Genomic DNA, 26,060 nt, shown 5'->3' with positions numbered 1-26,060 from the left:
GTGGCTTATTTATTTAGATTTCCGGGATTCAAAAGCTTCCGGCGTGAGTACCTATGACATGGTCCTTCAAACACTACATTTTCATTGGATGACGGGTGAAGTCACATGTAAATGTTTCTGCAGGAAATTGATAGTCGGTCTATCGTCAAACTGGAGATGAATAACCAGCGACATTTTCACTAGTTTCTCGCTCTGCCTCTGTTGCAACGACATGTCTTTGGGATGGAATAGCTGATGATGATGACTGCAAATCCTACTGGATTCACTATATCATATGCCTAGATAGAAATAGACGTGGAACAACCAAGGCAAACGTTAGCTAGCTAGTTTCTAGCACGTCATAGATAGCTAGCCAAATTAAACCATAGTTAGCTACCCACCCGGTTTGGACTAGTTAATATTTACATGCTTTGACATAATACATCCAAATGGAGCTGTTTCAAGCCAAAGATCATTATATTCTCCAGAGTGGCGACCATGCCCTCTGGTGCAACCGAAAAGATGGGACCATGAACGTCAGACCTGGTAGGCAAAATTGATTTGTTGCTACATTTCTGAATAACATTCATTGTAGAATGTTATCCTACCCTACCAGAAACGTGCAGTGCCAGACACGTGAGCTAGCCAGTGCCGAATAAATGTATATAGTCAGCTAACTTATACCCCTTGATTATGATATGACAATTGTGTTACCTTATATCATAAGTGTTGTCAAAGGAGACTTAAACACATGATGTAGCTAACATTAAATTATGGGACAAAGAAGGCCTAATGTCATTCCCCCTTGAGCACTACAGATGTCATAGAATCAATCATGTGTTTGCATGTGAAAATGTTATTGCCCCATTGTTAACATGTTTTAACATTGTTACCCATTATGCAGAATGAGTGAGACTTTAACTAAGTCTACTGATGTGTCTCTACAACCATACACTCCACTTCTTGTGTAGCCTACACGCCCCACACCACACTGACTTGTAGTATGTTTTAGGGCAGTTCTATGTAAAAAGGACCCAAAATTGTTAAATTCATCAGAGTATTTAAAATGAGGTGTCAAATGACAGCTAAGAGTCCATATTTTGGGGAAATTAAGTGAGAAATACCTTTCTCTCAACTATCCTCCATCATAAGAATAGGGATAAGAAAAGGTTTTGACTTGTAGTCAAACATATGGGAACGTGTCTAAGACATCTTCCAGACCTTATTCAAACCTTATTAATCTTCAAGTATAAACTCCGGTCAACTTATATCAACACTTATATTTCCTTTTAAGGAATTGGTTTGGTTCTGTAAGTTTAAGAATCATTCCCAGCCTCCGGGTCATGCCTCATGAAGAGCGAGGATAATGAAAGTTAATAAAAGTAAGAAGTATAGGCCTACCAAACACTTATAGTGTTTTTACTGATATCGATTTATGAATTAGTAAGTAGAGCCCGAATGATATATCGGAGCACAGATATCATTGGCCGTTTCCAGAAATATCTGTATTTGCACATATTCCTCCGATAATGCATCGATACAGTACCTCATATCCAAAATTTATAGAAAGTATGTAATTGGGTTTTTCCAGATTTGTATCAATGAATAACTTGTTTTGTGGTGTTACTAGAGTGCCTACTGAAGTGGCTGAATTTAGCAAAGTAACGGTCGCTCCTTGGACTGCAGTCAATTAACACAGTTGCTAACTAAAAGGATGTTGACTGAACAAGAGAGTTATTCGGCATAAGGAGTCACACAGTAAGATATTATTCACCAATAATTTATTTCATCAGTTAACATGGCTAGCTTGTATCCATGAATTTCAGAGTCAAATGTTCTAGCTAAGTTTTGTCACAACACAAGCAGCTTGGGTGTGTAGTTCCAATCAACTGTATCAGCGTGGACTGCACAACACAGGTTTGTTTACTCTTGTGAAGAGAGCAGAATTGACCACTTTGATGAAGTTTGTCTTGGTGAGGGAGAGGGCTGGAATAAACCATTACTGGAAATGACAGTGGTTGGCAACCAGAATGTGTGAACAGTATGTTTTAAGAGTGCTTTTCACAGTGCATTTTGTATGTTTTTGTACATTAAATATAACTGAGTAGAACAAAAGACAATCAGTGGATGATTAATCTGTGTCACAACAAGTTAGATTTAACAGCAAATCACTGATATCAATATGCAGTGCACTGAATATGTGAAATTCTAATTTGGCATAGTACAAGTAACTGTGCACATAAAATGAATAAATGTTGTTCCATTTATCAATGGAGATCATTTCAGGTCATTATTAAGAGATTGATTTTTGCCATTAAGAGCATCTTTTTTTGCCAATGTTTTCTTATGGAAACCAAAAAAGTATATTGGCAGATATATCAGTTGTCAGTGAATTTTTCCCCATAAATTGGCATAAACCAATAAATGGACCTAAGAATCAAGCATTGGTCAGGCTCTATAAATAAGTGATTAAAACTGGTCATTCTGTTACGAAATCGGTAACAGAATGACCAAATCAAATCGGTAACAAAATTACTCATTGAATTAGCTACATTCACTTATTGTACAAGTTGTACAGATCCTAAAAGGGTTCTTGGGCTATCCCTGTGGGAGAACCCTTTAGGGGACAGCTGAAAAACAGTGCAAAATCATACAGTAGTAGTTACAAACCACTGTATCATCATCCTCATCATCCACACCGCATCAGCATCCTCATCTCATGCTCCAAATGGAGACTTCATTGTTGTTGAGTGCAGTGGAGAAAGCAAAGTCAACGAATCACAGAAATATGTACAGTTGCACAAGTAACTGCCATTGAGAATAATGACATACAACTTATTGAGTGACGATGACAACATTTTTGCGTTTGAGCACATTTTAAGTGTCATAGCAAAGGAGGGTGAATACTTATTAACTCAAGACATTTCAGCCTTTCATTTTTAATTAATTTGTAAACATTTCTAAATTTCCACTTTATAGGGTATTTTGATATTATAGGGTATTTTGTGTAGATCAGATTTTAAAACATCTATTAAATCTATATTGAAGTCAGGTTGTAACACAACAAAATGTGGAAAAAGTCCAGAGGGGTGAGTACTTACTGAAGTGCACTCTACATGCCCAAACACCCCCTGCACCATGTTTCACAGATGAGGTGTTATGCTGTAAATCTTGGGCAGAACCTTTTTTCTCCAAATTTTTCTTGCAATCACTTTGGAACATTGGTAATATTCATCTTATCTGTCCACAAGACCTTCTTTCAGAGCTCAGCAGGCGTTTTAGGTACTTTTTAGCAAACTGTAACCTGACCATCCTTTTTGAGGGTAACTAGTGGTCTGTACCGCGCAGTGAAGCATCTGTAGTTTGGCTGGTGAAGTATTCTGCAGATGGTAGTCTCTGTCACATTCATGCCTACCTCCTGGAGAGTGTTCCTGATCTGTGGGACAATTGTTTTGGGGGTTTTCTTAATTATGGTGAGCATTCTTGGTCATCCAGTGTAGAAGTCTGCCTTGGCCTACCAGCCCGTTTGAGAATGCTGAGCTCACCAGTGCTTTTTTTTCTCTTTTTAATAATGTTGTCCAAACTGATGGCAAGCCTAAGGTTTTGGATATGTTTCTGATTTTTCAGCCTAATAATGGCTTCCTTGACTTTCATTAACACCTCTTTGGTACCAATATTAAATTCCAATGACAAATGCAAAGCCTAGAATCAATACTAGACATTGACAGCACAAATTATGCGACGGAACATACCTGACTTACCAGAAACACCTGTCAATCCAATTGTCCCGTTACTTTTGGGTACCTTAAAATAGGGGACTATGCATAAAATGTTTTCTGTTCAGTAAAACCAATATGTACACACAAATACAATCAAATAAAAACTGAGAATCTACTTTAACCTCATAGTAAGTTCCGGAGTGTAGAGCGAACACCCCACTATTTCCGCAGACATATTTGAATCTTAATTTGGAGCAGATATTTATACGTTTTGGGGAAACGTGGTTACATAAAAAACCCAGGGAGATTTTAGGGTCATTCTTTTAAATTTTAAATTTTCAGTTGGAATTGTAAGAAGTAGTCCTTGTCCTTTGAGTTGTATAGTTTGTTAAACTCTATGGAGAGTTTTTGTTTGGCATACATTTAAAAGTGAAAAATCGAGTCCCAGGGTCATTCTGTTACCGTGGAAATGCCGTTTACTGCTGGCAGTGTCTGACCTCTTTCTCTCCACTGTGGATGTGAATGAGTAGGCTACCTGTCGGCTGGCTGAAGTCACATGGGTGTGCAGCCAGCCTGAACAGGTTTGGGTTGCACCACTGTTTCATTATTAAATTGTAAAAGGGTTTCCACTCCACATTCGGCTTGTTGACACTAGCACAGCATGGAATTTCCATGATATTTCACATTTTCCCCAAAAACTGGTTTGGTTACTTCAGAATGTACAGCAGTATATCTGTAACACTAACAGACAAAACATATAGGCTATAGCTTAGGCCTACTGTATATAGGCGGTCCTTTATTGCTACCTGTATATTTTCAAGTCATGTCTGTCCCCCCTTCTTGCCAGGGCTCAAAAAACAAGGCCTGTACATGCAGTTCCCAGGAACAGGAAGAGTAGTGAATGGCCCTGCCTAGAGGCTCTCCACCCTCTTTTTTGCCTGTTCATGGCTCCACTCTTTCTCCACATTAGACACACCCTTGACATTAAGCCCTGCTTTTAAATTGTTTAAGTTAGCATACACTTTTATTAATTGGACAATCATGGGCTAGAGTAATTTTTTTATCTTGATCCTCTATCTTTTTAATTTTTTTAATTTTTTAATTTTACCTCTGCTTAAAAGGCATATAGATGTTCATTCACTCTTTCCTGCTTGAGCAGAAGAATGTGTTGATGCCTTGAGTGCTGGATGACAAGTGCACCACCTGGAGTGTATGCATGCAAGTTGATACTCTATGATCCCAAAAAGAATGTCAATGTCCTTCAGTCCAAACCTACCATGGAGGGTGCAGGAGGTACTCCCCATACCCATAATGTTTAGAATGTAGCATAATATTAACTGAGGCTGACACTACAATCATAGCTTCATCTTAGTGTTCATGTTTGGGTCATAGGCCTAGAATTTGCATGGATGTCTCACTCAACAAAAGTTGGTATTATGTGTGAAGAGTTTTCTTCTTCCCATCTCAGCAACAGACCTGTTGTTAGCCTGGAACCCAGTGTGCTTGGGTCTGGTTGAGGGTGTCATCGGGAAAATACAGCTTCACACAGGTAAGTGAAATGATGTAGTCCTGCTTTACAAGCACCGGTGAGATGATGTACTGTACTGTATCAGTGTATTTTCTGATGTCCTTGTGTGGTGTATTATGTGGGACAAGTCTAATTGCCTCGTCTACTTAATTCATTAGACTTCTGTTATCCAAATACAAGGATTGTGGTTTGATTGTGGTCTGATAGTGTTCAGATCTGGCTGACCATCTCACGAAGTGGACAAGGACGCATTGTGTTACGATTTCTGCATAGTCTGGAAACAATCCGGCTACAGAAAGCGGAGCCTGTTAAATACAGCGAGGGGAGAGAAGATGCGAACACAATGTGGGCATGGGAGACTGTTAAGAGACGTTAATACCAGGTGTGGACACACATACTGTGTTCGGATTGTGATCTGATCATCATGTTAGGATAACAGAAGTCTGATTGACAATTCTGACAGACAAGGCCAATGTTGCAACACTCAAAATGTTTTCAAATACATGTATGCAGATGCAGATTCTCTGTTAAGTGGAAATTAATACAGAACCTTTCCATTACACAAGATTTTCCTAAGCAGCATTCAGAATGTAGCAGCATTTTGAATATGATCCAGCCAAGGCAACCAACATGAAGCAATGGGATATAAAACATGACTTAACATGCTGATATAGCCTAGGCTAGATTATTGTCTCACGTTGTCGGACTGTTGCACAAGATGGCAATCTTTTGGAAAGTATAGCCTTTTATTCTGTCATCATTAGCATTCGCTATTTATAGCTTTCAAACTAATATTGCTCTTAAAAATACCTGGTCATATTTTCCACTTTGGACAAAAACAACCTTATTGTTATAACATATCCATGTTTTCCATGGATCCTGTTGTTAATGCTGTATTTTTTCCCATTCATGCAAGTGAGTGAAATAATTAAGGAAAAAGTACTGAGAAATGACTGAAAAGGTTAGTCAGTTGATGACTCAGAGAAGAAAGTCTTGCAGATAAGCAAATAAATGTCAGTTTCAGTTGGAATTGCAATAATTATGGGATGATAAAAAGTCATTGTGTGTTTGTGTTTAGTCAGAGGGTTCAGCTGTAGCCTGTGCCGCAGATGCACATGTTTTGTACATTTGCAAAACAAATGCAGTACAGTTGGCCTATATTCCCATTCTGCTTATTCAAATGAATTGTTATTGCTGAAATTTCAATTTGCCAGATGCTTTCTTTAAGCACAGCAGAAGACCACAGGCTGAGGTATTGAGAGAATAGCTGATGAAGTCACACCTTGTGGAATGTTTGGAATTGTGTGCCTATGACGCATCCCTTCCCCCTTCCTGTTGGCAGATCTTCCTCTGGGTCTTATACTGATTCGCCAGAAAGCGCTGGTTGGACAATTGCCAGGCGACCACAAAGTATACAAGATCACGAAGATAGCTGTCATTCCTCTGTCTGAGGAAGAGCCCATGGATCTTGAGCTTGAGGTGAGTGGCTGTAATGAGGTCTGTTGTATCTGAGAACAATTAAGAGCACTCAAGAATCAATCAATATCTTTATTGTCCCAAAAGGGAAATTTCTAGTGCAGTACAGGGTAAAAAGCAACAATGAAACAATAATAACCATACAACAAATGTACACACAACATAAAAGCCAGGGGATACATCACATTGTCACAGTCATCATGCTAGAGCAGATAATGTAGCATGTGCAGATTACAACCATATAATTGAATGCACACTGCTCACCTGTGAAATGATGGCATTGAAAACATGGAGTTAGCTGAAGAGGTTTTCATTTTGTGCAACTTCTGCAAAAACAAGAGCACTGGCAGAAGAGCTACTAAGGATGATTATTTCACGCTTGTCATATTGTATTCTTCTTCATGTATCTAGGCTACATGCGTGTGATTTGCTTCACCCTTCATTTTTGCTTTTATTTGTGTTATTGCATTTCAGTTCTCTGATGATCTTTACACTGTTTTGATGATTTTAATTGGCACATTTTCTGGGACCTTTCACTGTATGAGTAACTCTCAGGATGTTTTTCAAATTGGCTGCAACATGGTTTTATGTTTCAATCACTCATATTAAGAGAGAAATAACAGGGAGTTTGTATAGAGGTGAAGTGGTTTTGTGAAAATGTAGTCTGTGAATTTACTTCCAATTCAAGCTGAAAATCTGCATACATTTTTCCCATTGGGACTTCTTCAAATAGCTAATATAAGCTTAGTGTTGCACATAGTGTAGCAGCAACTAACGTTTGGTTCTGGTAACCATTTCTCAATTACTTTGTCTCTCATTAAAACCTTAAGAAACAATAAGCTAACTTAGAGACTAGAGAAAGCCAACTTACATACTAATCAAACACTAGTATATCAAAGCCTATGTTACACAACACTTATATTAGCTGTTTGAAAACATCCCGTTGGTAAAAATGTATGTGGATTTTAGGCTTAAACTGGAAGTAAGTTCAGCAAACTACGTTCTAACAGCACGCTTCAGAGCTCTGTTGCCAAGTGATCTCGGAGAAATCAGGATTACTAAGATTTCAGTCTTTCAGATGAGCCTTATGGATTGACAGAGATGATTTGCAAGTAAGTGAAACATTTCCAATGAACAGATGTGTTGGATAATCATTTATCAAGTATGACAAGAATGATTATTCTGCACTGTCTAGTAGGATAGGAGTCCAGTAGCCCAGTGAAGTTACAGTTGTGGTCAGAAGTTTACATACACTTGTAAAGAACATGTATGTCATGGCAGTCTTGAGTTTCCAATCATTTCTACAACTCTTATTTTTCTGTGATGGATTGATTGGAGCACATACTTCTTTGTCACAAAAAACATTCATGAAGTTTGGTTCTTTTATGAATTTATTATGGGTCTTCTGAAAATGTGACAAAATCTGCTGGGTCAAAAATATACATACAGCACCTTGAATTATCAATTTTGGTGATGTAGAAAGTTGTGTCAATCAAATTTGCTTTTTGGCATGACTTCTTATGAGTGATTATGATTGACTACAGCTGGTGACTTATTTCAGCCCATTTAAATAGGGCTCGTTTGATACATTCATTACACTCAGCCAAAAACGCTACAATGGGAAAGTCTCAGGAGCTCAGCACGGATCTGAAAAAGAGCATCATTGACTTGAACAAGTCAGAAAAGTCACTTGGAGCCATTTCAAAGCAGCTACAGGTCCCAAGATCAACTGTGCATACAATTGTTTGTAAGTATAAAATGCATGGCACAGTTCGATCAGAGAGAAAACGCAAGCTATCACCTGCTGCTGAGAGAAAATTGGTCAGGATGGTCAAGAGTCAACCAAGAACCACCAAAAAGCAGGTCTGCCATGAATTAGAAGCTGCTGGAACACAGGTGTCGGTGTCCACAGTCAAGCGTGTTTTACATCGCCATGGGCTGAGAGGCTGCCGTGCAAGAAGGAAGCCGTTGCTCCAGAAGTGGCACCTTAAGGCTTGACTGAAGTTTGCTGCTGATCACATGGACAAAGAAAAGGCCTTCTGGAGGAAAGTTCTGTGGTCAGATGAAACAAAAATTGAGCTATTTGGCCACAATGACCAAAAATATGTTTGGAGGAGAGAAGGTGAGGCCTTTCACCCCAAGAACACCATACCTACCGTCAAGCATGGTGGTGATAGTATTATGCTCTGGGCCTGTTTTGCTGCCAGTGGAACTGGTGCTTTACAGAAAGTAAATGGAATAATGAAGGAGGATTACCACCAAATTCTTCAGGAAAACCTAAAATTATCAGCCAGAAGGTTGGGTCTTGGACGTAGTTGGGTGTTCCAACAGGACAATGACCCCAAACACACATCAAACATGGTAAAGTAATGGCTAAATCAGGCTAGAATTAAGGTCTTAGAATGGCCTTCACAAAGTCCTGACTTTAACCCCATTGAGAACATGTGGAGTGTGCTGAAGAAACAAGTCCGTGTCAGAAAGCCAACGAATTTAGTTGAACTGCACCGATTCTGTCAAGAGGAGTGGTCAAAGATTCAATCAGAAGCTTGCTAGAAGCTTGTGGATGGCTACCAAAAGCGTCTAATTGGCCAAGGGACTTTTAACCATGTATATTTTTGACCCAGCAGATTTTGTCACATTTTCAGAAGACCCATAATAAATTCATAAAAGAACCAAACATCATGAATGTTTTTTGTGACGAAGAAGTATGTGCTCCAATCAATCCATCACAGAAAAATAGGAGTTGTAGAAATGATTGGAAACTCAAGACTGCCATGACATACATGTTCTTTACAGCTGTATGTAACTGTAGATTTCCTTTCCTTTTTTAAAACAATAGTTTTGATTTTGTTGACTGGTAGATATTGTTGACTGTTTGTAAGTAGCGAGTAGCTGTGAACTGACATGGGCCCTAGCCTTATTCTTTCTAGAAATCAAATTGGAATGACAGACCCTCCTGATTAATTGTAGTGAATCTCATAGACACATCCACAAGATTGTTACCAAGGTTTATTGTTAATCATTCCTTGTATGAAAAAAGGAATATATATGGAAAACCTTTATCATTAACTAAACTTGATGAGGACCAGCCATACTGGTAGCTGGATTGGGGTCAATTCAGAATGCAGTTCAAGAATAGGGAGTTGAATTTTGACTAAAAGATAAAGCAGAATTGCAAATTGAATTCAATTGATTGTGACATTTCTGAATGCAGGGAAAAGTGAGAAGAAGGGAATGAGTAACACATTTCCAATAATTAATACAAAAATAAATCCTTTTTCACACATTAAAGGGGAGGATGAGGCTGATATTTCAACAATATAACATTTGTATACCAATTTACTGCTCTTCTCTTTCAGCTTTGTAAGAAGCATCACTTTGGAATCGACAAACCAGAAAAACTTGCGCAGTCTCCTGACGAGTCCAAATTTCTGCTGAAAACTTTGAGTCAGATCAAGTCCAATGTTGCCCAGCCCATTAATAAGAAAAAGGTAGAGAATTTGCAGTATTCATATATCATTCTCTTCTTTGCCTCTTGGAGATTTCAGAATTGGTGAAATTGATTTAGTTTCTAATTTTTACTTTTTTTGTAATGCGTGCACTAACAATAAATTAAGTTGTCAGGGCTCCCACTTTTCTTTGTCATTTTAATACCGTCTTTGTCCATACCCACCCAGTATTCCCCTGCTTTCCAGGTCAAGGAAAACAAAGAAAAGGAACGTCTTGAGAGGCGGCTGCTCGATGAGCTGTACAAGATATTCATGGACTCAGATTCCTTCTACTACAGCATGACCTATGACCTCACAAACACTGTGCAGCGTCAGGGTGATGCAGACAGATCCAACTTGCCCCTATGGAAACAGGTTAGCGGCCTTTAGTCAGAGGACTTTTAATACACATATCCTGTCTGAGATCAGAGGTTTCACTGAGCTTGTATACGCTGAATAAAGGCATTGTGCATATTTGACTGATTGTAGTTGTTTTCCATTTAAAGGTTGATGACCGATTCTTCTGGAACAAACACATGATCCAGGAGCTTATCGACCTGCAGGTAATTGATGATCATTATAAAACATGTAAATTACTTTCATGAATGTTTTGTCAGCAATGGATACTTTTATATTTCTGCAATAGATACTTTCATGTTGATGTTTCTGACACAATAGATTAGCTATGCCTTTGCCACACTAGATGTGAAAATCTAAATAATCATAGGACTTTGTCAGTGTTAATGTGTGAGCAGTCAGGCATAGGAGTGCAGATGGTCATGGCACGTTAGCGTGGCAGTTACACATTCCAGCACGTGACAGAGCTCTATCTGAAGAGTATTCGAAATGTTCTGCAAATGTTATTACAGGGAAATAGTTGGCAACTGGTAACACTGAAGTGATTTGATACTCAGTGGATAGTCATGTGCTCCCCTACTCAATCTATGTCAAAATCGATTTAGAACTTTGTATTCACCCATTATTAACATCTGAAGGTTAAGATGTAAAAAATGTTTGTTATGTTACAGGTTCCAGAGGTTGACTTCTGGGTGATGCCCATCATCCAGGGCTTTGTTCAGGTGGAGGAGCTGGTGGTGAATTATAACGAGAACTCTGATGAGGAGAGGAGCAGCCCTGACACCCCGTTGCAGGAGCTCACCTGTGTGGACGACATCCACCCCCGCTTCACTGTGGCCCTTATCTCTCGACGCAGCCGCCACCGGGCAGGTACAGCACACAACAAGGGGCAGCTAGAGGTCATACTTTCAAAATTCTCTGTTCCATTTGGGTAACCTTGATTAACAATCAACAATCAACACAAACTGCTACTTGTTCTTATTGAAGTGAACATTTAAAATGAAGCATGTTGTTTTGCCCTCTTTGGCCCCACTGAATAGCGGCAAATAAGTGCATGTCCTTTTATAGACCCCCTCCAGTGAAAATCAAACATTTTAAGCTGAAAATAGATGTTTTAAGTATATCAACATAAAACCATTTTGGTCCGAAATAAGCAATTTTGTTAAAAAAAAATATATTTAGACCCAAAGTCAAAATTCTTAAAATTGGAGAGATGCACTACATAGCCAAAAGTATGTGAACACCCCTTCTAATTCGTGGGTTCGGCTATTTCAGCCACACCAATTGCTAATCGGTGCATAAAAGCAAGTGTACAGCCATGCAGTCTCCATAGACAAACATTGGCAGTAGAATGTGTGGTACTGAAGAGCTCCGAGGACAGACGGTTTTTTGTCCGTCAACGTGGCACTATCATAGGATGCCACCTTTCCAACGTCCGTTCGTCAAATTTCTGCCCTGCCAGAGCTTCCCCAGTCAACTGTAAGTGCTGTTATTGTGAAGTGGAAACGTCTAGGAGCAACAACAGCTCAGCCATGAAGTGGTAGGCCACACAAGCTCACAGAATGGGACCACCGAGTCCTGAAACGCGTAGCGCGTAAAAACCATCTGTCCTCGGTTGCAACACTCACTACCAAGTTCCAAACTGCCTCTGGAAGCAACGTCAGCACAATAACTATTCGTCAGGAGCTTCATAAAATGGGTTTCCATGGCTGAGCAGTCACACACATGCCTAACATCACCATGCGCAATGCCAAGCGTCGGCTAGAGTCGTGTAAAGCACACCACCATTGGACAATTGTCCAATTTTGGTGAGCCTGTGCGAATTGTAGCCTCAGTTTCCTGTTCTTAGCTGACAGGAGTGGCACATGGTGTGGTCTTCTGCTGCTGTAGCCCATTTGCTTCAAGGTTTGATGTGTTGTGCGTTCAGAGATGGTCTTCTGCATACCTTGGTTGTAACGAGTGGTTATTTGAGTTACTGTTGCCTTTCTATCATCTTGAACCAGTCTGGCCATTCTCCTCTGACCTCTGGCATCAACAAGGCATTTTCGCCCAGGAACTGCCGCTCACTGGATATTTTCTCTTTTTCGGACCATTCTCTGTAAACCCTAGAGATGGTTGTGCGTGAAAATCCCAGTAGATCAGCAGTTTCTGAAATACTCAGACCAACCCGTCTGGCACCAACAACCATGCCACGTTCAAAGTCACTTAAATCACCTTTCTTCCCCATTCTGATGCTCGGTTTGAACTTCAGCAGGTCGTCCTGACCATGTCTACATGCCTAAATGCATTGAGTTGCTAACATGTGATTGGCTGATTAGATATTTGTGTTAACGAGCAGTTGAACAGGTGTACCTAATAACGTGGCCGGTGAGTGTATGTTTACATAGTCAAAATGCATTTTATAGGGTAACAGGAAATCTATTGATTAGGAAACAGAGGTATAATGTTGCCCTATTATTCTTTCACCAAGCAAAAAAGCTACAGCTTTGTGGGAGAGAAAATACATTTTAGCAATGATGGAACAAATCTGTCCCATGTCTGCCGCTCTCCATGCAGAACAGGGGAAAGAGGAGAACGATATGTAGCCATCCTTTACATGCAGCTCTCTACATGCTGCATATAGCCAAAAGGATATGTTGATCACAATAATTGCAGTAATCAGTTATTGGTCGCAGTAATTGCTTTGTTTTATAAAAGGAAGCCCAAACGCTTTCTACCTCAACCCACAAGTTCACCTGACCAGGGTACAAATAGAAGCGCCAATAATGCTTGATAACAAGTGCAAACAAGCACAAAATAATGTGAGGCAATAATGACTAGGAATAGATAAATACATAGCAGAGAAGTTATTTGTTGATAATATTGGACACTACTGTACCCTCAGGCTATGTGTCTTCACGCAATGGCCTCCGTGTTTGTTCATCCATGTTTATCCTCCTCCTGGTCCTTCTGCTCCAACACTTCAACAACAATGTTTGGGTCGGCTCAAACTTCTGAGAATTGATAGGCTACAGGCCAGGTCGGTTTTGAGTTGAGTACTGTGCGAGGGTATGTTTATGTCAAATAGAATTTTGTTGCGGGGCCTGGCCAAAGTTGGGAGAAGGTGCCCTTATCTCCCTATGTCCTCCTAAATAGTAGCCTATTAGTCAGACACTCTTCCTGCCTTGTTTGGTACAATGTTTTTTTTTTCACGGTTCTGATGTGAGTTTCGATGGTATTATAATCACTGAGGAGAGACCAATTTCACTTGGGGGGGGGGGGGGGGGGAGGGGGGGGGAGGGAATCAGTATTGTAGATGGCGGTAAATTGGTGGTCTATTTGTAATTTTGAAATTCTAACAATGCTAAAATGTAAAAAAATAAATAAAAACAAAAACAAAAAAACTAACGGGCAGCATAATAGAGGTGGGAAGTTTTATTAATTAAAGTCAACATCAATGCTGTTGGTTTGGAGCCGCTCTGTTGCTATTGACCATTGTTCCACTGACCACGGATGGGTTGGTCGTTGCTGGCCACTGTCTTGCATATTCATTAGAGTGGTGATTTACCTGAAAAGTTCAGATTGCCAGGTATACCACATAACACACAACCATTTTCACCCCTCTGGAGGGGGTCTTTAAACAAATTAAATGTTTAAAAGGTATGTAAAGGCCGGTGCTTGACCTCAACATCAGATTATAGAAAGAGCTTTGTTTGGACCAAAACAGCACTCTTCACTCAACATTCTTTATGAAGTGATCTAATTCCTTGATCGCTACTGATTTATCATGGCCATTTAGAACTATTTTTAGGCTCAAATCTACATACTGGACCTTTAAACCCCTGTTGTTTTCAGGGCAAATGATCACATGTAATTATTCCCAAAGGGATGCGGTACAAACGCAGAGGGGTGGACACAGACGGCCATGTGGCTAACTTTGTGGAAACAGAACAGCTGATCCATGTGCATAGCCACTCACTGTCTTTTGTGCAAACCCGTGGCTCAGTGCCTGTCTTCTGGAGCCAGGCAGGGTATCGCTACAACCCCAGGCCGCATCTGGAGAAAGGTCAGTAGGATCCATATGATCCACCATACTGCCTTGGAAATGATGACCCCCATCACCATGATGTACACTTTCTAGACCAATAGTTAGCGTATTCAATATCACAATTTTTTCGCCTTCATTTATATGAAAGTGATGTTTCTTTTTATCACAATACTGTCTGATGTTCCAGGAGAGAAGGAGACCATTCCTTTCTTTGCTGCTCACTTCGACGAACAGCTTAATCTTTACAAGAAGCAGGTGAGATGCATCAGCAGTATAGCCATGCTGTTACTTTTATTGGAGAGTATTATAGGAATAAATATTACATTATGCACTATAACAGTTTTTCTTTACTTGACAGGTCATTATTAACTTGGTGGACCAAAGTGGACGTGAGAAGTTGATTGGCGATGCATATCTCAAACAAGTTCTTCTGTACAACAATCCTAACCTCACATATGTCTCTTTTGACTTTCATGAGCACTGGTAAGACACAAAAATCACAATATTACTGACACAAAAATAAAACACTCTTAATAACAACATAGATTTGGTTGAATCTACCATGTTTTTGAGGAAGTAAGAACTAAACTACAATACTCATATTTTCCCTGTATGTATTTAATTTGTTTCATATTTTTTCTTCCTATCTCCTCCTCAGTCGAGGTATGAAGTTTGAGAATGTGCAAACGCTGACTGATGCCATCTCTGACATCATTACAGACATGAGATGGGGCTGGTAAGTGTGTGTGTGTGTAATTCTCTCAATTAGAATATAACTAATATAACCATATACACTAGAGGTTCCTTTTATGGAGAGCAAAAACCCCAATGAATCAATAATTAAAAGTACCCTCCCATTATCAGAAGCTCCATATCCCCATGAATGCATCATGAGTGTATTATACTCTGTTAGGGTGGACCAGGCAGGAGTCATCTGCCAGCAGGATGGAATTTTCCGGGTCAACTGCATGGATTGTTTGGACAGGACTAATGTGGTCCAGGCTGCCATTGCTCGTGCAGTAATGGAACAGCAGGTGACATATTTCACACTGGAAAAATGGTGGCAAGACAAGTCATCTTCAACAATGTGTTCTGCCAAACTGCCCATAGTGACCTAATGTTTCTTTCTGCTCTCTTAAGCTGAAGAAATTGGGTGTGATGCCGCCAGAGCAGCCCCTGCCCCTCAAGTGTTACAGGATATATCAGGTCATGTGGGCCAACAATGGAGACACCATCAGCAGACAGTATGCCGGCACTGCTGCCCTCAAGGTGAAATGATTTGCTTGTGTAAACTAATAGTAAGTAGGCTTGCTTCTATGTTGATTAATAGGAGCATCAGTCAACTGCATGTCCTCTTTCTTTCCCAGAGGCCTGCACTGGCTGGGTTGTGCTGTCTTGTTTGAATACCATTTACAATGCCCTGCGTAAGTAATGGGACAGTGAAGCATTTGTTCTTCTTTTAGCTCTTCTTTGTGGAAACAGAGCAGCTGATCCATGTGCATAGCCACTCACTGTCCTTTGTGCAAAAGACTTACTATGAGGTTAAAGTAGAGATGATCAGCTTTTGTTTCATGGTATTTGTGTACATGTTGATTTCACCATTTAGAAAACACTTTGTATACACTGCTCAAAAGAATTAAGGGAACACTTAAGGGACACATCAGATCTTGATGAACGAATTATTGAAGTTGAAAATCTTGTACTGATGTACATTGTATAATTTGTTGAGAACAAAATGACGTAACAATGGTCAATGGAAACCAAAATCATCAACCCATTGAGGGCTGGATTCAAAATCACACCGAAAATCAAAGTAAAAAATTCAAATCACAGGCTGATCCAACTTTTAGCACGGCAACTCATGATGTGATTCAGTAGTGTGTATGACCCCCGCGTGCCTGTATGCACTCCCGACAACATCTGGGCATGCTCCTGATGAGTCGGCGGATGGTGTCCTGGGGATCTCCTCCCAGACCTGGATCAGGGCATCAGTGAGCTCCTGGACAGTCTGTGGCAGTACTTGGTGGCGTCGGATGCACTGATACATAACGTCCCATAGGTGCTCAATTGGATTTAGGTCAGGGGAACAAGAGGGCCATTCAATGGTATCAATGCCTTCTTCATCCAGGAACTGCCTACACACTCTGGCCACATGAGGCCGGGCATTGTCCTGCACTAGGAGGAATCCAGGGCCCACTGCACCAGCGTAAGGTCTGACAATGGGTCTGAGGATCTCATCCCGGTACCTAACAGCAGTCAGGGTACCGGAGTCTGTTTCTGACAGTTTGGTCAGACACATGCACACCAGTAGCTTGCTGGAGGTCATTTTGTAGGGCTCTGCCAGTGCTCCTCCTGTTCCTTCTCGCACAAAGGAGCAGATACCGGTCCTGCTGTTGTGTTGATGCCCTTCTACGACCCTGTCCGGTCTCCTGGTATCTCCTCCATGCTCTTGAGACTGTGCTGGGAGACACAGCAAACCTTCTTGCGACCGCACGTATGGATGTGCCGTCCTGGAGGAGCTGGACTACCTGTGCAACCTGAGTGGGCTGCAGGTACCGCCTCATGCTACCAGTAGTGACAACGACACTAGCAGAGCACAAAACTAGAGAAGAATCAGTCGGGAAGGATAAGGAGAGAGCAATTGTCTGTGGCCACCACATGCAAAACCATTACCTTTTTGGGTATTGTCTTGCTTTTGCCTCTCCAGTGCACCTGTTGTCACTTTCATATGTACCAAAGCAGGTGAAATTGATTCACAATCACTTGTGCTTCCTAAATGGGCAGATTGATATCCCTGAAGTTTAACTGACTTGGTGTTACACTGTGACGATTAAGTGTTCCCTTAATTTTTTGGAGCAGTGTACATAGTCCCCCTATTTCAGGGCAAAAATAATGGGACAATTGGCTTGACAGGGGTTTCTGGTTAGTCAGGTGTGTTCCGTCACATCATTTGTGCAGGCATAAGAGAGCTGTCAATGTCTAGTATTGATTCTAGGCTTTTTTGCCTTGTTTGCCTTTGGTGTCTGCTATTGGACCAGAGGTGTCAATTACCATGAGGACCAGAGGTGTCAATGAAAGTCAAGGAAGCCATTATTAAATCTGAAGAAAACTATCAGAAACAGCCAAAATCTTAGGCTTGCCAAGATCAACATCAAGTTTGGAACAACTTTTTTTTAAAACACCGGGCTGGTAGGCCAAGGAAGACCAAGGAACAGTTATACAGTGGATGACCAAAGAATGCTCACCATAATTAAGAAAAACCCCAAAACAACTTTCCTACATCCTGATGAACACTCTCCTGGAGGTAGGCGTGAATGTGTCAGAGACTACCATCACCAGCCGAACTACAGAGGCTTCACTGCAAGGTGCAAACCACTAGTTATCTACAAAAAGGATGGTCTTTGCTAAAAAGCACCTAAAAAAGCCTGCAGAGGTCTGGAAAAAGGTCTTGTGGACAGATAAGATGAATATTATCATGTACCAGAGTGATTGCAAGAGGTAAGTTTTGAGAAAAAAGTATCTGCCCAAGATTTACAGCATACTACCTCATCTGTGAAACATGGTGGAGTTATGGTTTCGGTGTGAAAAGCTCCCTCTAGAACTGGCTAACTTGACTTAATTGATGATGTAACTGCTGACAGCAGCAGCAGAATGCATTCTGAGGTGTTCAGAAAAATCTTGTCTGTTTGAGTACAAGCAAATGCCTCAAATTTCATTGGATTCATCATACAGTAAGACAATGACCCAAAACATACTAGGAAGTTTTTCAGGGCAAAAAGTGGAAAGTTCTTGACTAGCCAAGTCAATCTTTAAATATAAATCCAGTTGAACATGCATTTCATTTCCTGATGATAGGACTTTATGCAAAAATATCTCAAAACAAGCAACTGAAGATGGCTGTAATACAGGCCTGGCAGAGGATCACAATAAAAGATAATTAGCATCTTGTGGGGTTAATGGGTCACACACTTCAGGTAGTTATTGCATGCAAAGGATTGTCGACCAAATACTTAATGAGTGCTTAATTTTGACATTATATGAATCTGTCCTATTACTTTTGTCATTCAAAATGGTGACACCAATATGTACATTAATACCATCAAATAAAAGCAGAGAATCTATACTTTAACCTCATAGTAATTGTTTGATTTGAAATCCAATTTCTTGGAGTATATAGCCAAAAGATGAAAAATGCTTCACTGTTCCATTACTTATGCAGAGACTCAGAAATACAGTATACTATGCAGGAGAAAAGTGGATCAGCAGGATGGAAAGAGAGTCCAGTACAGTATGTCTCCAGATTAGATTAGGGTGCATAATCATGACAACCTGTGAAGATAAGCAAATAAATAGAATGACCTTTTGCCTCAGTATCTATGGAATCACCATCTTGTTTGTGTGTTAAGTTCTGCCTACTGTAGTGTACAACTGTAACAATTGTTAACTCTCATACATGAAAGGTCACCTGAAAGGTGTTTGCATAGTTGCTTGTTTAACATATTCTGCAAACAAGGAAGTTTTCAATCAAGTTCACAGTTGTTTTTCATTATTTTTCATAATGAATACGTCTGATCATCTTTTTAGCTTTGTTACTTTTTTGGGAGGGATTGGGGACAGTGCAATATTGGTTGTTTATGAACATACTTTGTCTGCAATTAACTGTAAAGGGAGATTTCACCAGAACGGGGGAGAGAAAACTGGCTGGTGTGATGAAAGATGGTGTGAACTCAGCGAACCGTTATTACCTGAACCGCTTCAGGGATGCATACAGACAAGCAGTCATTGGTAAGGGGTCATCCATACCATACATTTCATCCATATTTGTGTAATCTCAAAACAACATTACCCATGCCTAATCAACCAGCCCTGTTATTCCCCGGCAGACCTGATGATGGGCCTGCCTGTGACAGAGGACCTATACTCCATCTTCAGCAAGGAGAAGGAGCATGAGGAGAAGGAGAAAGAGAGCCAGAGGGGAGCCCAGGAGCAGGTCAGCCTCCTGCTGCAGACCTACATGCAGCTGTTGCTGCCTGAAGATGAGAAGTTTCATGGGGGCTGGGCCCTCATTGACTGTGACATGAGGTTAGTGGATTTGGTTTCAAAGTATGACGCATGTTTCCCCGGCACTGGGGAGAACACTGAGGGGAGGCAGAGGAAGGACCAATTGGTCTTGCGCCTCGAAGAGTTTCAAAGGATGCTCCATAGGCGCCTAGGTCCGTGGACAGAGCTCGTACCTAATTATTGATGTAACTTAATATATGCTAATCAGAAATGGCCATAGGCAAAACTCAAAAAAGTGTTCTTCATTAGTCATTATATGCAAATTGTACCGTATCGTGCCTGTCTGCCCACGATTATATGCCTCTATAATGGAATATATAAGGAAGTGTATGCTTTCCTCTTAACCACTTGATTTATGTTGTCTAAGGTCATAGGCACCGAAGCTTGTGATGATCGTTTTGCATACATGTTATAGAGCCTATCCACAATCATAGATATAATTTGTAAAAAATGTGTGTGTCCCACCCACGAAAATCCCCCCCTGCTGAGTGTGTTCTGGTGCTGGTCTGAACCAGCAACAAAGCCCAATGCTAAGACATGAGCTCTTTTAAGTGTTCACTTCAACCAAATATGTTTTATATGGAAAGACCATGACTGTTTTTTCTCCTCATCAGCCTTATAGATGCAACCAACAAAGACGTGGATGTTCTCTTGTTGCTATCCAATAGTGCTTATTACGTCGCCTAGTAAGTAAAATTGATATACAGTACTCTGTTTGTTGTTTGTTGTGGTTACTTGTGTTTATTTATGGATTTTCTCCTTTATAGCTATGATGAAGAAGCAGACAAAGTCAACCAATACCAGCGCCTCAGTTTACAGGGTTTGGAAAAGATTGAAATAGGTGAGGAGTGTGTTTCATAGAAGAACATAACTTTCTATTCCACTAAGCAAAGATTCTTTAATGTAGACCAGCACCAAATCAGTGTGCTTCATGTCAGTACATGACAAGAATTCTTAACAATACAGAAATGGAAGTCATCAAATAGAAAGATCAGCTTATGCTAATAATGTTTTATGTTTTCTTTTTGTAGGCCCAGAGCCCACTTTGTTTGGGAAGCCAAAGTTCTGCTGTATGCGCCTGCACTACAAGAATGAGGAGACGAGTGGGTATTTCCACACACTGAGGGCAGTCACACGGAATCCTGAGGATGATGGTAAAGGTAAGAGAATATTACTAGAAATCTGTGTCTGCATAATAATAAAGTAAATATGAACCAAAATTGGTTGTGAGAAGAAAAAAGAAGACCCTGAATTCATATTGTGATGTTAATTGTCAGAATTGTTCTATTTCAGACACCTTACAGTGCATAGCTGAGATGCTTCGCATTACTAAGCAAGCCATGGGACTTGACCTGCAAGTGATAGAAAAGAAACTAGAGAGGTGAGTTGTAATTCATTGTCATGTAACCTAGATCTAAAGCACATTAATTTATTGTAGTTATTGCAGTTTTGCACTATTGTTGTTATCAACAGACATACATTATTTGTAATCATTGAGAGGAGCTCTGGCCACAATACTATGCCATTTTGTTTCAGGAGACATAGTAAACCTCATGAGGACATCATGGGCATACAGGCCAAAAACACTGACCAGGTCCTGGGCAGCTCTGGTCTGGCTCAAGGCAAAAGCTTCCTCTTGAACAAGTTCTCGTCCCTCAATCAGAAGGTGAAGCAGACCAAGTCTAATGTTAACATGGGCACCTTTAAACCCTTGGGGAAGCTTGGCACCTTCTCCAAACCTGACGTTAAGGTGAACTTCCTGAAGCCTACTATGCACGTGAACCTCTGGAAGTCTGACAGCAGCTTGGAGACATCAGATGGCAACCCTAGCACAGGAGCCCTGAAGGACCTCTGTGATGAGCACTCTGAGATTTCATCGGACGCTGACTCCTGCAACTCAGATGAGCACCCGCGCTCCGGCTCTCTGGAGAATGTGGATTATGTGCTGCCAAGCTGTGGCATCGTAGCGTCAGCTCCGCGGCTAGGTAGCCGCTCACAGTCCATCGGCGGTGTGGAGCTGAACATCCCCTCTGTCATCCGGGTCACTGGCTGTGACAGTAAGCAGGAGAGCCAAACTCAAGCCAGTTCTGATGATCAGTCCCCAGGGGCCGCCTCAGAGGCTGAGGAGGCCATCCTGATTGACTTTGGGACACCCATTGATGCCTATTGCCACCAGTTTGTCCAAGATGCACAGACCAAACCCGTTGAGGTTTTTGGGGAGCAGGTGGTTGGTGTCCCCACACATAATCCACAGGTCCCTCTTCATACCAAGGGCCTTCTAGCCCCAGAGGAGCAAGCTGGCCCAGACCAGCAAGAGGAGCCGCAGCTCCCCAGACCTTCCCAGCTGGACGTGCAGGCCACTGCCTCCGGCCCCAACCTCTTGTCCGTCCAAAAGCCCAGCTCAGCAGCCTCCGGTGGCTCCCAGAGGAGTCTGGGTTCTCAGGTGGAGGGCAGCCTGGGACCCTCACCTGCCGACAGTAATGGCAGTCGTGTGGTGTCCCCCTTTGCCAAGATCAAGAGCTCCATGGTGCAGGTGGCCAGTCTGACCCAGGCTGGACTCACTCAAGGAATCAATTTTGCTGTGGCAAAGGTACAGAAGAGCCCTGAGCCAGAGGCCGTCAATGAGACCCAAGAGAGTGAGCTGAAGGCAATGTTTACACAGTGCCAGACCAGGATCATACAGATCTAGCACTTCCCTTGTAGTCTCTAGCAGGGTTTTGTAGTAGTACAGTATGTGGCTTCCCGTACCGTAGCAGTAGCATAAGCTTGCACAAGGGGTCCACTGACTCAGCTAAGAATCCCACTCTTATATTCCCATGTAGTTGAATTTGACCTGACCAATGTTTACAGCCAGTCTTGTGTAGTATACGCCTAAGCTCAATATAGCAGTGTCCTTAATCTCTATTTATTTTCCTTACCACATTTGCATGTCAGGCTATTGGTAATAACTGAGTTAGAACCGGCAGGTAATATCCAGTGCATGTTGTGAGACAAGTTCTCAATTGCTCATTTATGTTATCCCATGTGCAGTGCACCAATTGGCATTTGTGACATATGCCTAGTTATAGTTCTGTTTCAGAACATTGGTAGAAAGTCAGACCAAATTTCTCTCTTGATTTTCAAAAGGCAGCTCAATGTTAGATTTACCTATAAGAAAACAAACAGATAATATAATTCAATGGATATCAGTGTTGTCAATTTAATCTTTACCACTATAAGAAATGTACTATTGTAGGAATGAACATACAATAACTTTGGTAAGAGTATACTGTTTGATATGTAAGTATTGTATCTAAGTACAGTATGTATATCCGTTCCCTTAGTAGAACCTTCCCATTGACCTGCATATATTTATGTACAGGTGTTTATGTACAGCACACTTTGGCTTTTGATCATTTTAATGCTAGAGTGGCAGCTGCACATCTGCTGAACATTTATTAAAGGGTATGAGCATTTTTCTTTGATAAGAATAATATTAACATTTAATTGAAATAGCTTACTGTGAACAACCACAGGAATTTGGGTTTGATTCACTAAGCATTGGCAGAAACACTCCTGTTTTTAATTAATTTGAATTATGAGGCCCTCAGTCTAGAATAGCAATGTCACATGTTTGAAAAATACTGTACAGTAGCATATAGAACATATGCAATGAGCAATTAAAACACACTGTTCAATGCTTTCAATGCCAGAAACTCAAGCATAAGCCTTAAAAAGAAACAGAAGTTAGAGATGGTTTATATCAGGTATTTATGGAAAATCTACCTTAGAGTAAAGTTTATTCCAAATAATGTTTTATTATTTGTTTGATCTGGGTACAATATATACTGTATATAAGGTAATGCTTTATCTTGGGATATTCTATCCTCTGGTCATATGTTTTTAAATGTGTAGTGATACAGGATGCTCAGGAAATGAGCAAGTCAATATAAGGAATTCCAGTTTCCTCTGATGACTACAGTATGCGTGTGCGTGACTCACCCTTTGTGTACATTTATGTATCTGCTGCTGGTATTTCTGTACGCCCCCTGTAGACTTCTATATTACATGTTCCATTACAGGACAGATATTATACAACATTCCGAAATGTTATATATATATTATTATTTTGTACAGCAGATATCATGTAATTATGTAAGGTTTATTTTATTGGAGGCCTGTAAACCTCATAAAATTAGGTGAGTTGCTGTGACAAGGCTCATGTGTAGGCCTTTAGAGTTTTTACCCATGCACAGTAGCTGTACTCAGTAACTCTGAGCAGTCAGAGGGATCTCTGCCCAGCAGGTCTTTCCAGTTCATTCATGCTCTTTCCCTCTGGCCTTAGGAACAAACCACATGTTTTGGGAATCCGGCAGTGCTTTTCCCATTTGGTTTGGCAATGGTTATATTTAGCATCATCCATTGGAAGTCATTACTGTTGCTAAACACTATTGGTGCCCCAAAAGAGCTAAATATTCTTCTGAGTAACATAGCCACAAGCAGGAATATCCCAAGATAAACAGGATCTCGGTCACCTTATAACTCTTGTGCTTTTGTACTGGTGTCATTTTCACTCTTTGCAGCATTCCGTGGGATAGTTTGCTTACCAGCAGCATATATAGAGTGTGGGGGATATTAATTGTTAGGTTGAACATTTCAGTGAGACTGTAGCCTATCCTGGTTGGTGAGGGCACCTGACCTGAGACACCAGACCAGCTGATGTTGTCTGGCACTGCCAACGCTTTAAGATTATGGCTGTAACGCAATAGTAATATTATAAGGCTTTAAGCAGGGCTACGTTTTTATTTGTATTTTTAGGTCTTATTCAGGGATGCATGCACTGGAGTAGTTCTCAAATCAGAGCAGTAACCATTCTTACCTGAAGAAGGTACATACTGTAAAAAGGAACAACAAATGTATTAAATATAAACATTCCATTGAGATTGGGTTGTTGTGGAGGAAGAGGGGTATCTTGTTTTGTTTTGTTTCACATATAAAAGGCGTAGTCCTTCATTCTTTTTTTTTTTTTTTTTTTACACCAAGTGCTTTTGAAACCACCTTTCATTTGTCATCCATGGTTGTCTTCACTTAACAGATATGTACTAGTAACGATCCTGCTCATAGATAATGTACAATAACATTTGCCATGTGACCTAGATGTCTCAACACATGATTGCACAGCATTTTAAGCACATTTTCCAGCATAGTCCCATGTTGTCTCAATGTCTGTGGTTGTAGTTCACCTCTGTAACAACTGACTGTCATGTTATCATGTTTTACTCAAATTTTATTGAATATTAAAATATCCTATTTATTCTTATTTCCACCTGTGTAACTCATTTGTCAATCCAAAGTAGCATAGCAGCACATGCCAGGAGGACTGAAAGATACATTACCCTGCATAAGTAATGGGACAGTGAAGCATTTTTTTCTTCATTTGGCTTCATTTATACTCCAAAAGTTTGGATCAAACAATTAATACGTTATGAGGTTAAAATAGAGATTCTCAGCTTTTGTTTAAGCTTTAAGCTTATGTTTGTTTCACCATTCAGAAATAAAAACTTTTGTCAGAGACAACCATCCACAGAATACATCACCAGCCAAATTACAGAGGCATTAGATTACATTAACCTGACCATCCTTTTTGTAGATAACTAGTGATTTGCACCTGCACTGTTTAACAGTGGATACAGATACCATAGTCCTACTTGCTGGTTTGTTCTTCTGACGTGCAGAAGAATAGCCAATCATGGACATATGGGTTGCTTTTGGTTTGGGAAATAACTATGAGGAGATCTGTGTCAATACCATTTGTGAAAAGCTTGGTAGACAAAAGAGTTAGGCTTTAAAAGGATTCCACTGATTCACAATTTCACGGTAAAGTCAAAAAGACTGCTTTGGCAGAATATCCAGACGCGATGACTGCCCTCATTGACATGGAAGATCAACCTTTTCAACCCCTCAATCTGGCATCACCCAATTTTGCATTGCTAGAGAGATATACAAGTGTTCTGTATTACACAAAAACTAACCTCAACACTCAAGGATGTAAGGAAGGACCTATTTTCCCCAAAACAAATCACAATGGAAAATATCCTCCCAGCACAGGCTGCACTACTGCTGCATTCAAATAAAGCATTTGGTCAATAAGCCTACAAGCGCCTCAATCTGCAACTTGACTAGAATTATTTGGATGGGCTAAAACTGATGATACATGGTCACCTTTGTGGACACTCTTACTGTACCAAACACTACCAAAGCTTGCAGAGAACTATTGAGGTATGGATGCAAAAGTGAGCCCCTATGTTCCAGGAAGTGTCGATGCCAGGATGTTGCATTACAATGTACTGCATTATGCTATTGTGCTGGCCCTTGTGAACCTGGGCCCTAAGTCATTATTCACCAAAAATGTTCTTGAAGTTTGAATAGCACTAAGGATAATTACA

The 26,060-nt window shown here is 40.6% G+C and overlaps 1 protein-coding gene across 2 annotated transcripts; it reads left to right on the top strand.

Moving 5' to 3' along the window:
* Positions 1-171: 171 nt before the first annotated feature.
* inpp5f (inositol polyphosphate-5-phosphatase F) lies at positions 172-24,723 on the top strand. Of its 2 annotated transcripts, XM_083696144.1 has the most exons (21): positions 480-525; positions 5,167-5,247; positions 5,434-5,608; positions 6,569-6,705; positions 10,062-10,193; positions 10,398-10,565; positions 10,697-10,753; positions 11,219-11,417; positions 14,413-14,592; positions 14,762-14,829; positions 14,933-15,057; positions 15,233-15,310; positions 15,488-15,608; positions 15,715-15,843; positions 19,242-19,359; positions 19,458-19,656; positions 20,250-20,321; positions 20,403-20,476; positions 20,667-20,795; positions 20,929-21,016; positions 21,172-24,723. In XM_083696144.1, the coding sequence occupies exons 4-21, from the start codon at positions 6,688-6,690 to the stop codon at positions 22,322-22,324; spliced, it is 3,108 nt and encodes a 1,035-aa protein (XP_083552270.1). In that variant the 5' UTR covers positions 480-525; positions 5,167-5,247; positions 5,434-5,608; positions 6,569-6,687; the 3' UTR covers positions 22,325-24,723. The 2 variants fall into 2 exon arrangements, with proteins under 2 accessions (XP_083552269.1, XP_083552270.1); XM_083696143.1 differs by lacking the exon at positions 5,434-5,608 and having other exon boundaries at positions 172-525.
* Positions 24,724-26,060: the final 1,337 nt, after the last annotated feature.

Source organism: Argentina silus (assembly GCF_951799395.1).
Source record: "Argentina silus genome assembly, chromosome: X".
Classification (NCBI taxonomy): Eukaryota; Metazoa; Chordata; class Actinopteri; order Argentiniformes; family Argentinidae; genus Argentina; species Argentina silus.
This window is presented reverse-complemented; position numbering and strand designations above follow the sequence as displayed.

Coding starts and splice junctions, on each gene's coding strand:
- inpp5f (XM_083696143.1), top strand. CDS start 429: ATGGAGCTGTTTCAAGCCAAAGATCATTATATTCTCCAGAGTGGCGAC. Junction 10,194..10,397: donor AGCCCATTAATAAGAAAAAG/GTAGAGAATTTG, acceptor CCTGCTTTCCAG/GTCAAGGAAAACAAAGAAAA. Junction 21,017..21,171: donor ATAGAAAAGAAACTAGAGAG/GTGAGTTGTAAT, acceptor ATTTTGTTTCAG/GAGACATAGTAAACCTCATG.